At 39.4% G+C, this 13,963-nt stretch overlaps 1 protein-coding gene across 3 annotated transcripts in view; it reads left to right on the top strand.

Moving 5' to 3' along the window:
• The window catches only part of FHIP2A (FHF complex subunit HOOK interacting protein 2A), a 61,851-nt gene that overhangs the window by 36,778 nt on the left and 11,110 nt on the right, over positions 1 to 13,963 (top strand). Inside the window, exons 16-17 of one of the 3 annotated variants that reach the window (XM_069461090.1) lie at positions 96 to 199; positions 302 to 3,579. In XM_069461090.1, coding sequence (XP_069317191.1) covers positions 96 to 199; positions 302 to 407 — 210 coding nt within the window. In that variant the 3' untranslated portion in view covers positions 408 to 3,579. Of the gene's footprint in view, positions 1 to 95; positions 200 to 301; positions 3,580 to 13,963 lie in introns of those variants that run through there. The other 2 variants (XM_069461089.1, XM_069461091.1) reach the window with 2 other exon arrangements.

Consider the following 13,963-nt stretch of genomic DNA (forward strand, 5'->3'; position numbering starts at 1 on the left):
TTTAGTAATAGGGAATGAACTTTTTGGGTTTTTTTTAATCCTGTGAATCTCTGTAGTTGATTTCAGGAACTGAGTTCCTTGTCTCTGTGATGCAGGTTGTTGGAGACCTTATGGTTCGAATCCAGCGTATTCAAGACTTTACTCCCAAGCTCCTATTAGTCAGAAAGCGATTACTTGGTTTGGAACCTGAAGGCCCTATGTAAGTTAGTGTTTTACATATTTTTTTAATCCAAAAAATTTACCATACTTAACGATCTGCTGATATCTTGAATTGATTTATTGCCTGCTTTTCCCTTACCAGTATTGACCACATCACTCTGCTAGAGGGTGTGATTGTGTTAGAAGAGTTCTGTAAGGAGCTGGCAGCAATTGCATTTGTAAAATATCACGCTTCCTCCACATCATAAATAACATCTTTCAAGTAACGAGGGGAACAGAACTATTGTGTACATTTCATCAAAAAAAGACTCAGTTCCACCCAGCCACAAGAGGATAAAAAGCCTTTTTAAATGAAGTGTTGCTATAAACTGGATAGAACCATGAAGAACCTATTGAGTGCACATTCTCGGTAAAATGTTGTATAATGTTGTTTTCATTGGCTTTATCATAATGGTTCTATATAGAAAATTGCACATTGTTGAATCCAGGATACAATCAAAGGAACTTCAGGAAATAAGCATTTCTAATGACTATGTGAAAAGCTGCAAAATTTCTGATGTCATGACTTTGATGATATTTCTGTTACTTTAATATCCTTTTAGGTAGCAAGGCATTTTGACATTCTCTGGGACTCAAATGCTTATATTCTTTTGGATTAATAAGTAGCAAAAAAAATCACTAATTTTATAAATTTTTAAGGTCAGAATTCTTATCAAACAAAATATTAAACTGTAAATGAGAAAAAAATACAAGTTAGGAACCATCAAATGAATTAATTATAGGAGATAAAAATGTGTAGAGCATCATTAACTTTCTTCAGCTTTTCTAAGACTAACAATTTAATATGATAAAGAAATTCTTGGTTAATATAATATATATATTTTTAGAGAAATGTTCTTTTACTCTTTTGTGCACATAACCATGTTAGTGATTAATTTTCAAGTATGGGTCCCAGTTTAAACTGTGTCATTTTTGCGACAACATTCAATTTATGCTCATCATTGGTAGTATTTGCTACAATTGTATTTTTTTAAGCAATTAACATGTGGGTTGAGAACTCTTTTTTCCTCTCTCCCTCTCTGAAAATTGCTTTATAAAATTGCTTTATAATTTTATTTTCTTACTGAAATGCATGGTAGTGTCTAGGTTGGGAACTGATAACTCTTAGGCAGCAATCAAAATGCCAATGGCCTCCTTAATGTTTACAACTTTTTTTTTCATTTTGTTCGGTCTTTTACTTTAAATGATTCTAAAAAAGATTAAAGAAAACAGTCTTTTAAACATCCTGTTTACATGTGAAAGGATTTGGGGAAATTGGGTATGTATGTGGGTGGGTATATGTGTAGGAATGGAGAGTTTAGCAACGCTGCGCAGGGCACAGCATGCTTGTACTTGATTGACAAAGTGGTGTTTGCTAGTCCACTTTCTGTTCTTCCTTTGAGTGATGCTTATCACGCAAATATTGCTTTTACTCTGTTGTTTGTTTTTGTTTTTTAGTTGAAATGTTAAGCAGCAGCACTTTCCTCTTGATCTTTCCATTTACTGATATTTGGGGGAGCGGACTATCAAACGTTCCAGCTCGAAAGGAGCTGTCACTTCCCCTTCTAGGAAGTTATTTTATGTAGCATGTTTGCATGTATACATCATATGTCATGTGCATAGAAGCATGTTTTACACCTGTCTGCTCATTTTGTTGTGTTAGCTTTTCTGATTTATTTTATAGTTTTTGCTATTTATTAAGAACAAAAGATTAAAAGATTATGAATAGTCTCAGCTCTAGAATGCTTACCACTGTTAAAACAACAAAAAGACTAAATCTCTAATTTAATGCAAGTCTTTGTTAGCTCATTCTAAGAAATTTGTTAAGTAAAACAATAAATAACAGAAGTGGGAGATAGTTACTTCATGCATGATTTTCTTTAAATGATTTTGAATAATGGGAAAGCATTATTTAGTTTGTTGTATTTTTTGATCATTTCAAGGAACACTGCAACATCTCCATTTTTAGATGTAGTTACAGTCTACTTTGATGTATGTGTATATAAAATAAGGCATTAAGAGATATTAGATATTTCTTAATGTTTTCATAGTGCTCAGTAGGTGTAATAGCAATGATGTTACCTCTCAAACCAAATACTCTTTTATCCTTGATTTCACTATGGGACCTTATAGCTAATCCATGAAACCAAGCTCTGAAAAGCTTTAACTCTTATATTTGTGTATGTGTATGCTGCTTCTGAAAATATAATTTTCCTAAGTTATTATAACTTTGATTTGTAATCAGCTAACACTTAAGGTTTAATTTGTTTCTCCACTAAGTTTCTTTTTTTCTTTCCTTTTTTTTTTTTTTTAAATATTTAGTTCAGACCTAGAGCCAGCACAAGTTCTCACAGTGAGTTGGATTTGTTAGTGAAAAATTGTACTGCTTCACTAGTCTTTTTCTTACTGTCTATCAAAAGCTGAATCTTCCTATTACTCAGTACTTGCAAAAACAGTGACGGAAGTGCACTATATTGGGTGGAAAGTACCACCATAACAATTGCTCGCCATAGCAAGTTCCAAACTGAATTTTAGCCTTGCTTCACATTTGTATAAATAGGTATGCACATTTTTTAAAGAACTTTCTAACAGTATAGTCTTTATTTTTAGTTATGAGCCACATTCTTTACTTGATTAAACTCAGATTTGTCTTAGCCAATTATCATTGTAGTACTCACATTATAACTATGTAACATTCTCATAATGTATCTGTGCAATATGGAAGCTGTGAGTGGATTCATAGCTTTTTGGTTTAATTATACATTATTGTTTGTGTACATGTATGTATATATATGTATATATGTAAGGACCAAAATTCTTAGCTCGCTTACACTGTTGCTAGTGTAAAGATTGTTACACTTAATTTTATGGGGCACAAATTACGGAATTACTTCATAAATTCATGGTAACATATTTCCATAAATTATTGCATTAATATACAATTACCATTTAATTATGAAGTTCATAGGTGTTGACAGGTGAAGTGCTAAAACCACAAATTATATGGTAATAATATTTTGGGTTGTATAATAAATTGAAATATGCATGTCATTTGTGACACTTGATGTGTTAAAACATGGTAGATAATCATATTTCTGGGCCCTGTAAAATAGTGTTACTGTAATACTCTGTTTTGCCTCCTGCCTTGTTTACATTAAACAGAGGATATTTGGTAAATTTTTCTATTGAACGTTGTGTAGGTTACTGACAGTGTTACCAATGTCTGGAATTCTTGGGCCATCCATGGAGAAACTCTTCAGAAGATGGTTGTGTACCTACTTGCTCTTCAGGAGGTTGTGATCAAGTTCAATTTTTTGTGCTAACAATGCATGCAGGACTAGGAGGGATAATCTGAAAAATAAATAATGTAATTTAAACAAATTGTCTTCTTATATTTTTGTAGAATTCTAATGGGAAACATTTTATCCAATGTTAAATCTCAAGCAATGATTCTTAAGTTTTTCCACCCCTAGCACACAGTGGAATCTGGGTCTAGGGATTCTAGGGAGAGAACAGGAAGAAATGGATCAATATTCTGGGGGGAGGAAGGTATAGCTTGAAAAATCCCCCTAGGTAAACCTCATATATATCATCCTCCACCTTTCTCCTTAATAATCACTGCCCTGAAGGAAGGTAAATTTATGCAAATCTTAGAAAAACAATTCATGCTAAGCATTAATTCTTAATATTTTTCTAACACATGTAAGAACTTTTCGCTGACATGTAAAACAATTAGACTCTAAACTACTCTGTTCACTTGAGTACTTGCCAAAGTTTCATAATTGGAAACTGAAGGAAACATGTAATACACAGCACAACCAGAAAGAAAAATGTAGTTATTAATCTCAACTACCCAAAGATTCTTTTCAGCCAATGTTATGCAGAATATCTTTAGGAAGAAATAAAGAGGCTAATTGGTTACAAGGATGAAGGAAGCAAGGTTTAGGCACTGAAAAGTTGAAATTACCCATTTTGCCCTGAACTACTTCAAAAGAAAACTGCATTTTAGGAGTGCATAATTGGACCCCCAGTCCAAAATCTGCTTCAAGCTATTGTTAAGAATTTGGCAGTGTTTTATCTGGAAAAAAAAACTAGGGAATTCCCAAGGGAATCTAAAGAATTAACATAAAATTGTTGAAGTTTTGTTTGAGTAACTCTCAAGTAAAAGGTATACCTCTTTCCCAAGAAAACAAAAAAAAGAAAGCAAAAACACTGCCAGTTTGTTTAATGCCAATGGATACAGAAAAAAAATGGAATAATTTTTAGTTGGTCTTAGGCTAATAAGGAAAGTTGTTTCCTATGGGTTACATTGTAGAAGACCGGTTTTAACCTTATTGGATATAGACCCCATTATCCACCTCAGGGGATCCATCTAAGTATGTTTCCTTCACACTCACTACTTTTATGATTTGACTGTTGTGTGCATTAGAAATTTTTCTGCACTATGATATTTCTAAAAATGTATCAGAAGTATGACACATTTTACTCTAAAACAAGAATTTTGTTTATTCAACTTTTTTTTTTGAGACAGGGTCTCACTCTGTCACCCTAGCTGGAGTGCAGTGGTGTCAGCGTAGCTCACTGCAACCTCAAACTCCTGGGCTCAAGCCATTCTCCTGCCTCAGCCTCCGGAGTAGCTGGGACTACAGGAGCATGCCACCACACCTAGCTCATTTTTCTATTTTATGTAGAGACAGGGACTCACTATGTTGGTCCGGCTGGTCTTGAACTCCTGACCTCAAGCAATCCACCTGCCTTAGCCTCTCAGAGTTTTAGGATTACAGGCATGAACTACCATACCCGGCCCCCAATTTTTGTTTTAAGAGCTATCTTTTTATGCTGTTGAGGCTGGACTTGAACTCCTGTTCTCAAATGATCCTCCTGCCTTAGCCTCTCGAATAGCTGGGACTACAAGTGTGCACCACCACACCCACTTATTAATCAACAAATATTTATTGAGAATTTTCTGTGACGTAGGTATTGAGATGCTAGGAAAACAAGAAGCAGCAATTTCAGCCTTCAGGAAGTCACCGTCTCATTGGTAGTTGGATGTGTTTACACAAACAAATTACAATGCACATTGGTGAACACTATTAGAGAAACCATCCAAGTGGTTGAGTAATGTGGCAAATCACCTAAAAGGGAAAATCTGAAACTCAAGTCTTGACTGGATTATATCCTTACTGTTGAGTATACTATGTATTTTATATATTATTCTTTTGGATTATATTCTTTTGAGATATGCCAAATATTCTCAGAAGTTATAACCATAAAAAAGTCAGCTCAGCAAGAAGTGGAAACTGTTGTGGATCGCATTGTATTGCCATGTTTAACTGTTGCCTTTCTCTTCATCCTGCGATTGGTATAAACTGCAGCGGCCCCCAACCTTCTTGGCACCAGGGACCAGTTTCATGGAAGGCAATTTTTCCATGGACTGGGGCGGGGTGAGGGGCAGGAGGGCGGGGATGCGGAGCTCTGTGGGCCAGTCCCTAAAAGGCCAAGGTAGACCAGGGTTAGGGACTGCAGGTATAAAGCACCAACCCAAACAATGGTGCTTTGGGGCTCATATTTTCTCAGTTGATGAATAGTAATTAATAATTCTGATTTGTGATCTCTTTCTAGAACTATTATATAGAGAGAAAGCAAATAGGCAATTGAAATATTAAAACCAAAAGATTTAATTGGACTTTAAAAAATAAAGACTAGGGGTAAGATTAGCTTTGCTAAAATATTTGTAGAACCAAACCTTTCTCTTTACTTTTAACTCTGTGCTCCCTTGACAACATTCTTTATTCTTGCCTGGATTTGGGCACAAAGTTGCTGCATATCCAATTAGGCCAGCCGAGGCGGACAGAAACAGTGGAGATGAATTCAGAAGCTGCATGCTGGGTGTGTGAGGAGGAGGGAAAGTGTAAACTTCCACTGAATTCTCATCCTGCGACTCCTATCCATTCCTGAAATCTAAGCCTGGGGTCAGGCACTTGCTGGGGAGCAAGATGAAGAGACTTGACTTCTGTTTCCTTCATACCTGGTCTTGAGGTAGCCTCAAGGAATTGCCTGATCTCCCATGTGCGAGTCTAAGAAGTCAAAGAAAATTCAGTGTACTTTATAATTTTATTTTATAACCTACTCTTCCCTCTAGTTAGAGTAGTTAGACATTGAGGAACCAACAGAGAGTCTTTTTTAAAAAAAGAAAGAGGCATTAAGGTAATAATTCTCTTGATTAACCACATCCCTACGTGAAAGTAGCATTCACTAGTGGACTGCGAGAATCTGAATATCACCGTGGGCAACTTTGATCTTACATCAGAAGGTGGTGCTGAGCGAAGAAGGAAGACATCCTTTGTTTTTTGTAGCTGTTAGTTCATAATGGTACCCATGTTGTGATGTGCGTTCATTTGCATAGTGATCACACTATTAATTCCTAACAAAATGTTTAATTCTAATGAGGTGCTCAAGGCTTCAGGGATGATGTGCAGTTTAGAGGATCCAAATGAGCCAAGAACACATTCTGGGTGTAACAGACCACTCTTTCTCAAGGTTGAGAACTACAACCAGAATTGCAAGCTTGAAGAGTTAGATGTGGCTCAGAAAAAAAGAACAAGTGACACATCCAGCTGTGAGATGAGGAGAGACAAGCAGAAGCATCTCCAAGGCTGTTATTGCCGCAGGCCTGTAATTTATGAGTAAGGAATCATAAAATCAATTTTACTATAATGCAGAAAGATGAGATGACACACAAATGCACTATAGTCTGGATAAAGCTATATTTCAAATCCCTGAAAATGAGATTCATTTATATAACACAAGAAATGTATTCCTTATTCCACTCTCAAGTAGAATAGCATGTAAGGTCTTAATGGATTAGACTTCACAAGGGAACCATGTACTGAAGATTTCTAGAGGGAAACAAATTAGCCATTCCTTAAACATTATTCTTCCATGTTTAACGTATGCTTTTCCACTTACATCCCTTTATCCTGTTGCTCTTATCAACAATGTAGCAAGTCACAGAGCATTTTATGGTTCTATAATCTTTGTTGGCTGCTTCACTTATTCATCCTGTGATCTTTATTTCCATTCTGTTTTAGAAATGATTAGAAAATAGACCGTCTTTTTCTTAAGCTGTATTGGTGGTGTGCTCCAAAGTAAATGCAAGTTGAGAAGAAAATACCTACTTTTAGGATAAAATATTACCCCAATAGTCAATGTACCTTGGACTCCTTGACAATAAACAGGTTCCATTTTATAGAGACTTAACATTTTCCATAAAATGATCCAATGTCGTGCAGCTTCAAGTAAGCCTTTCCCTGAAAAGCTGTTGGGAAGAGCACATGTGACTCATTGATTTGGGTTCAAAACCACATCCTAATAATAAAAGCTATAAATGCAAATGTGCATAGCAATTTCTGGGTGTTTTTCTTGGGAATTTGACATTGAAATAAAAATAATTTTGCACAGTTCTTAATGGCTAGAGTCTTTTCATGCATAGCATATAATATAATTGATATTCATTGAGTTCGGAGTGTTTCAAAGAAATTACTCAGAAATTGCTGATATACATCTTGCAAAGTAGTGTTGCTCATTATCATTTTTATTTCAATGGAAAGGAAAAGATGAGGGAAGTGTAATTAATTTGACATAGATAATTCTGGGCTGAGCCTTTCAATATCAACACCATTTTAAGGCTGTTATTAAAAGTTCTTTGTCCACATTGTACAGCTCACCATTGCTATATTCTCTGATATGAGACCATTGTATTTTGACCTGTCCTCCAGTGATCTGTGTAATCAATCACTCAACTAATACCGTTAGCTTCTTAGAAAAGAAATTCTCACTGTCAGCCTTATTTGGTTAAGAAAGATGTTGGATAGGTACAAAGGCTGAGTTTTTCTACTGATTCCTGTGTTATTTTTAGAAAGACCTTGCAAGTTTCTCAGACCCTGCATTATATTCCTTATCTGCAAACTCTTCAGAAATCCCCATGTCACCATGGAAGCTGATCCCTGTCTCTATGATTTAAAAAAAAAAAAAGATATTTTACAGGAGCAGTTACTGCCCTCAGTACCTCTTTTCATCAAACTACTGACAGTAAAAGGCTACTCTACTTACACAAAGACAGGCTCTACTCTCCTGACATGACTTTCCTAAATGATCCTGCTTAGAGTAGAAAAAACCTGAGCTAGGTACATACAATACTGTAATTGAATGCTGTTTTCGTAAATGTTGAAGGCTGAGGTCCAAAATGGATTGATTGTATTGTCATGAGGATGTAGTAACATCATCCATGATGTTCAACAAATATTTACTAAATCTTGTATGGCTCTGGTGAGAGAAGGGGATTTCAATAAAGTCCCTATCTTTGAGAGGTTTGCTGCTTTTTTTTTTTTTTTTTTTTTTTTGAGACAGAGTCTCGCTTTGTTGCCCAAGCTAGAGTGAGTGCTGTGGCATCAGCCTAGCTCACAGCAACCTCAAACTGCCGGGCTTAAGCAATCCTACTGCCTCAGCCTCCCGGGTAGCTGGGACTACAGGCATGCGCCACCATGCCCGGCTAATTTTTTTCTATATATATTTTAGGTGGCCAGATAATTTCTTTCTATTTTTTTTAGTAGAGACGGGTCTCGCTCTTGCTCAGCCTGGTCTCGAACTCCTGACCTTGAGCGATCCACCCGCCTCAGCCTCCCAGAGTGCTAGGATTACAGGCGTGAGCCACTGTGCCCGGCCAAGAGTTTTGCTTTTTAAATCAGAGGGGATAAGGCAAGTTCTGTGTGGGTTGTGAAGCTATTGTCCTTCAGTTCCAAATCCACTCTTCTATATTCTGCTTTGTGTTGCTGGGTAAGATTCTACACACTAGATTTCTCCTCCACTAACTGGCTTTCTATGAGGTTTTGTCAATAAGGGATTCCTGAGGAAGAAGGGGAAACAGGAGGAGGGAAGAAAGAACTTCTTCCTTTGAGGTTGGCTTGTTCGTCTCTGCTCAGCAATGGGTTCGCAGCAGTTGGTTTCAACCTCCATGTTGTGTTTTGGATTTTTTCTTTTTGTTTGTTTGTTTGAGACAGAGTCTTGCTCTGTTGCTCCAGCTACAGTGTAGTGGCATCATCTTAGCTCACTGAAACCTTAAACTCCTGGGCTCAAGCCATCCTCTTGCCTCAGCCTCCCAAGTAGCTGGGACTTACAGGTGTATGCCACCATGCCTGGCTAATTTTTAAAATTTTTCTGTAGAGATAAGGTCTTGCTATGTTGCTCAGGCTGGTCTCGAACTCCTTGCCTCAAGTGCTCCTTGCACCTCCGGATCCCCAAGTGCTAGGATTACAGCACCACACCCAGCCAAGCCTCCATATTCCTTAAGCCCTCCCAGCCTTGGCAGGCCTCCCGGAGGCAACAGCAGGAGCATGGCAGCACCTCCTCTCAGCAGCTTGAGTTCCAGTTTCCAGAGCCCTTCCCCAAACTCCTAAGTCTGTAACCCCAGCCTCTTCCCTTTGCCCTCAGCCTGAGTGGTGGTAGCTGCTTCCTGGGTTGTTATTTCTGGATGACCTCAGTAAATGAGCTTTTTTTCCTCATTCAGCCCTCCAACACTGATGTAACCATTTCCCATGTGAAATTCCCTCTGCTGCAATCTCTATTATATAGGTTCTGTTTTCCTATCTTAGTGACAGCATCTTCCACTGATACCCCCAGCCTAAAGAGTTTAGCTGCCACAGAGTTTTCAAGGATGCTGGTCCTCCCCTCATTAATATATTTCTTAATACATCAGTGAATTGTCATCTGGACCCCATCAGAAGATATGGTTGGGTATTCATGCCCTGCATAAATCTACATTCCTATTAATATCTTGCCAAATCTATGGATTATTTTTCCACATTACCCCAGAAAGTTCTGGCATCCTGGCTCGTTGAATGTAGGCCACCCATAAGTACACATTTTGTTAAATCAACCAAGAAACTGTTAGAGCCACTTCCTGCTGGATGAACTAACACATTTAAATCCAGACTCTTTTAAGTACACCCAAGTCCATACATTTGGCCTGATTTAATGCTATATTTTATCTTCCTTTGACTCTGTTCTCAGAATAACCCCCAGATTTCTGCCTATGTAAATTAGCAAGATGTTGTCATTATTTTGGAGTATAAGTTAATTCTTTCCAGGTCAGACTACTTTTTTCCCCCTGGAATATGCTGAGATCTGACTCTAATTATAGATCTAGAAGCCGAAAGCTTCCACTGGCAGAGAGGCCTTGGGTTCAAGAATTTTCAGTTTCATTTGAGTCTACCCAGATGTGGCCATTCAAAATTCCAGGGTCCTGCTCTCTCAATCAATTCATTTTCGCATGATTCACACCAAATCTATGAGTTTGACTTCCATTGTAATTCTGTAACCCACACAATTAAATTTTGGTCATATTTCTGTATGAGATTGGCCCTATGGCCAAAGAAAGAAAATTATTTTAGGGCTGCCATAGAACTTCTGTGGTTCTCTGTCTTGGACTTGAATTTAGAAGTTTAAAATCCTGAGCTAGTAATTTCCTTTCTGTAAACTCTCCACTTGGATGGTGGTATGCCACTCCAACGCTTTGTAGTCATAATTACTACTACAATTAGGGTCACCAAGGGACAGTGAGAGTTTATGCTTATTGTCCTTTTCATTCTCAATCTGTAAGAAAAACTGTACGGTCCCACAAGGCACTTGTTTTGGTAGACATTTCATCTCAATCACTGGTGATAATTTAATCACTGTGCCTCCACATGCTTTGGAGTACGAGCATAGCATTTCCCATTGACAAAGAACTCAGCCCAGCATTTAAGGCCAATGACTTAAATCAATCCCCAAAATTCATCCCAGAGGGTCTGTTTCCTGGTACCAAGTACTATATTAGTCAGCATTCAGTTAGGAAAACAGAAACCGCATAAGGCATTTCAGCAGAGGGAGTCTATACAGGGAATTGGATGTTGCAGGGCTGAATGAACAAAAGAGGAACGTTAGTGTAACCCAGAGCTAAAACCAGCAAGAAGCAGCACCACCCCCGAAGCTGGAGGATTTAAAGGGAAGAAGTTGAGATTATCAGAACCAGAAGCTCAGGGAACGGGCCCTGCAGAGATGGAGCTCAAACCTTTGAGGAGGGGTGGCTGTCTGGCCTTGTGTCTGCAGCAGTTCTTGGACTCGTAGTCACCAAAATCGTAAGGTTGACCACACACAAGACTTCCATTTTAGACTTTTTGTGTTATTTCTAAAGGAATCATACACTGATGGGTTCAAAAGAAGTTAATCAAAATACAGCTATACATCTGTGTCCCATTACTTATGTGCACTATGAATGATTACTTTTTATAAATCCTATAATTAGCTAGTAACTAGAGCAATTTTATTGCATTATCTCTTTTGTGGTAAAATCTTAACTTGCCAATGATAAGCATTTACAATGAACTATAATTTTTTTAGACCTGCCCAAGAATGTGGATAAACTACAATTTTTATTACCCATTTTGGCATTTTTACATTTTAAGATTACCGGAAGACTCAGAAAGTGTAGGTGCTCCAGGCCTCTCTAGGCCACAGAGGCCCTGTATATAGATTTTTCCTTTCTTCTGACAGAACTGGTTTGCTTAAAGCTGTACAGATGAAAACACAATTATTGTAAAATAGGAAGACCCACGTCAGTTTTGTGCACTTGTGTTTGCTCTGTAAAGGGCAGCGCTTATGTATCTATCTTGAAAGCTTTCCTGTCTCAGAAGCTCGCCTGCATTAAACATGAGAAACCGCTAAGTGCTGTCGCCATGGGGAATTGCGGGCAGCCCTTCAGGATGAGCTCAGCTCCGCGGGAAGGAAGGGGGCCGGGGGCTGGGCCGAGGCAGCGCTGTGCGGTGGGAACGCAGGGGTGGATTTCAACTGCAGACTGATCTGATTTTGATGTTTTTTGTTACTTAAACAATGGATCGTTTCTCCTTGACATCCTGTGAGGAGTGGGTGACCTGCTGTGAGGCCATGTCTTGGGTCTGTGAGGGAGGGGAGAACCCCTCCTCTGAAAGGGAAGAGAGGAAACAGGAAGCAAGGATGCAGGAGAAATAAGAAAGGAACATGAAAAGATCTAGAAGGAAGAAAGGCGCTTGAGGAGAAAAGACTGCAGGAAGCGGCAAGCAGAGGACCCTATGGCCCCAGGCCCCCGCTTGCCTCCCACCTACATGTCCACCCACCCCCAGCCCTTTCCCCGGCGACAACAGAGGGTCCCCAACGAGCCCTGTGGACTAGACAGGAGGTCCCTCTTATCTCTGGTGCTGGGCCCAGTAATTACGAATTGGCTTGTTCCTGGGACTTGCTCCTGTGATCAGCTTCCCTACCCCACCCCCAACACGGTATCGCCGTCCAGCCTCCATCACTGCCCAGCTAGGAGGCTTGAGGCACCTGACACCACCTCCCCGAGCTTCAGTTTCCTCGTGAATGGTCCCATCTACCTTAGAGGGTTGTTGCAAGGACCCAGTGAGGGAATAACACCTAGTACCACACCTGGTGCCAAGTGGGCCCTGCTACTGCTTCTCAAAAATCCTCCCAGATTCCTAAGCTCTTGAGTGGTAACTGATAGGAGTGGGCCCTGAAACTCACTGGACAAGCTTCCCAGGTGGCTTGGATGGACTATCAAGCGTTGTTTCCAGAGAGCAGTCTCTCCTAACACGGTAGCTTCTGGGGCTAAGTTTCAGCATGGTCCTCATCCCTGTCCGCCCTGGTGGGACTTCTCAGCTGCCCCCTCCACACAACGCACCCCACCTACCTCGGACTTCTGCCCCCTCACAAGGGAGAGGGCTAAACCGAATCTTCTAAATGTTTGCTATGTATTTACACTCTCCCTCCTTTCTATACCCTGTAACTGTGGATGTGATTTTTTTTTTTTCTTTTAAATTACTGGAATAATTCTAGCTTAGCTCAGCATTCCTAGTGCTGTCCATAAGCAACTCTGCAGCTTTTATGTGCAGCTGTTACTCCTGACGATTCAGAATAAGTCTGGAAACTTTGTTCCAGGTTTGCGGTTCCGAGTCTGCTGCTGACATATCAGGTAGGGGCAAACGTACAACTCACTCCAAGGGGCTTTCAAAGGGCAGGCCCACATCTGGCCAGTTGTTGGCTGGAAGGGACGCCACCACTGGAGGCTCTGCCAAGCAGAGCTCAACAGTCATGGGAAGTGAGAGTGAACCCAGCCTCTAAGCAGTTACCAAGTGTTGTCACTGGAGGGAGATGTCTCCAAACAGTCTCTTTCCCCGCCAGGAATGGAACCGCCCAGGGCCCCAGCATGAGTTTCCAAATTCGTACAATTAGTAGGGCAGTTGGAAACAGTGAATCCTTCAGAAATCCTGTGAAATATGGGTGTGCTATTAAGCTTTAGACAACAAAATACCCAGATATAGAATTTTGTATTAGTCAGTTACACTAGGTCAGTGGTTCTCAATCCTGGCTGAAGATTAGAATCACCTAAAAACGTTTAAGAACTGAAGCTGTTGGGGCCCCACAAAAAGCCGATTAAATCAGAATCTCTGCAAGATGAAGCAGGGGCATTTGCGTATTTTTAAAGCTCCCCAGTGATTGTAATATTCATTCTGCAAGACTCTAGCTGAGACACTGGCAACAGGAACCAAGGGAAAATCTATGGGAGAAAATTTTAATTTGAGACAATTCTATCATGTTTTCTCCTGCAAATTGGTAGAAATTCTTAGCCTAGTTCTGGAAGGCATCAATGGTTGAGAACTTCTATTTGAAGTCATCTTGTCTCTGGGAGCCCATT

Source organism: Eulemur rufifrons, chromosome 28, assembly GCF_041146395.1.
Source record: "Eulemur rufifrons isolate Redbay chromosome 28, OSU_ERuf_1, whole genome shotgun sequence".
In the NCBI taxonomy this organism is placed as follows: Eukaryota; Metazoa; Chordata; class Mammalia; order Primates; family Lemuridae; genus Eulemur; species Eulemur rufifrons.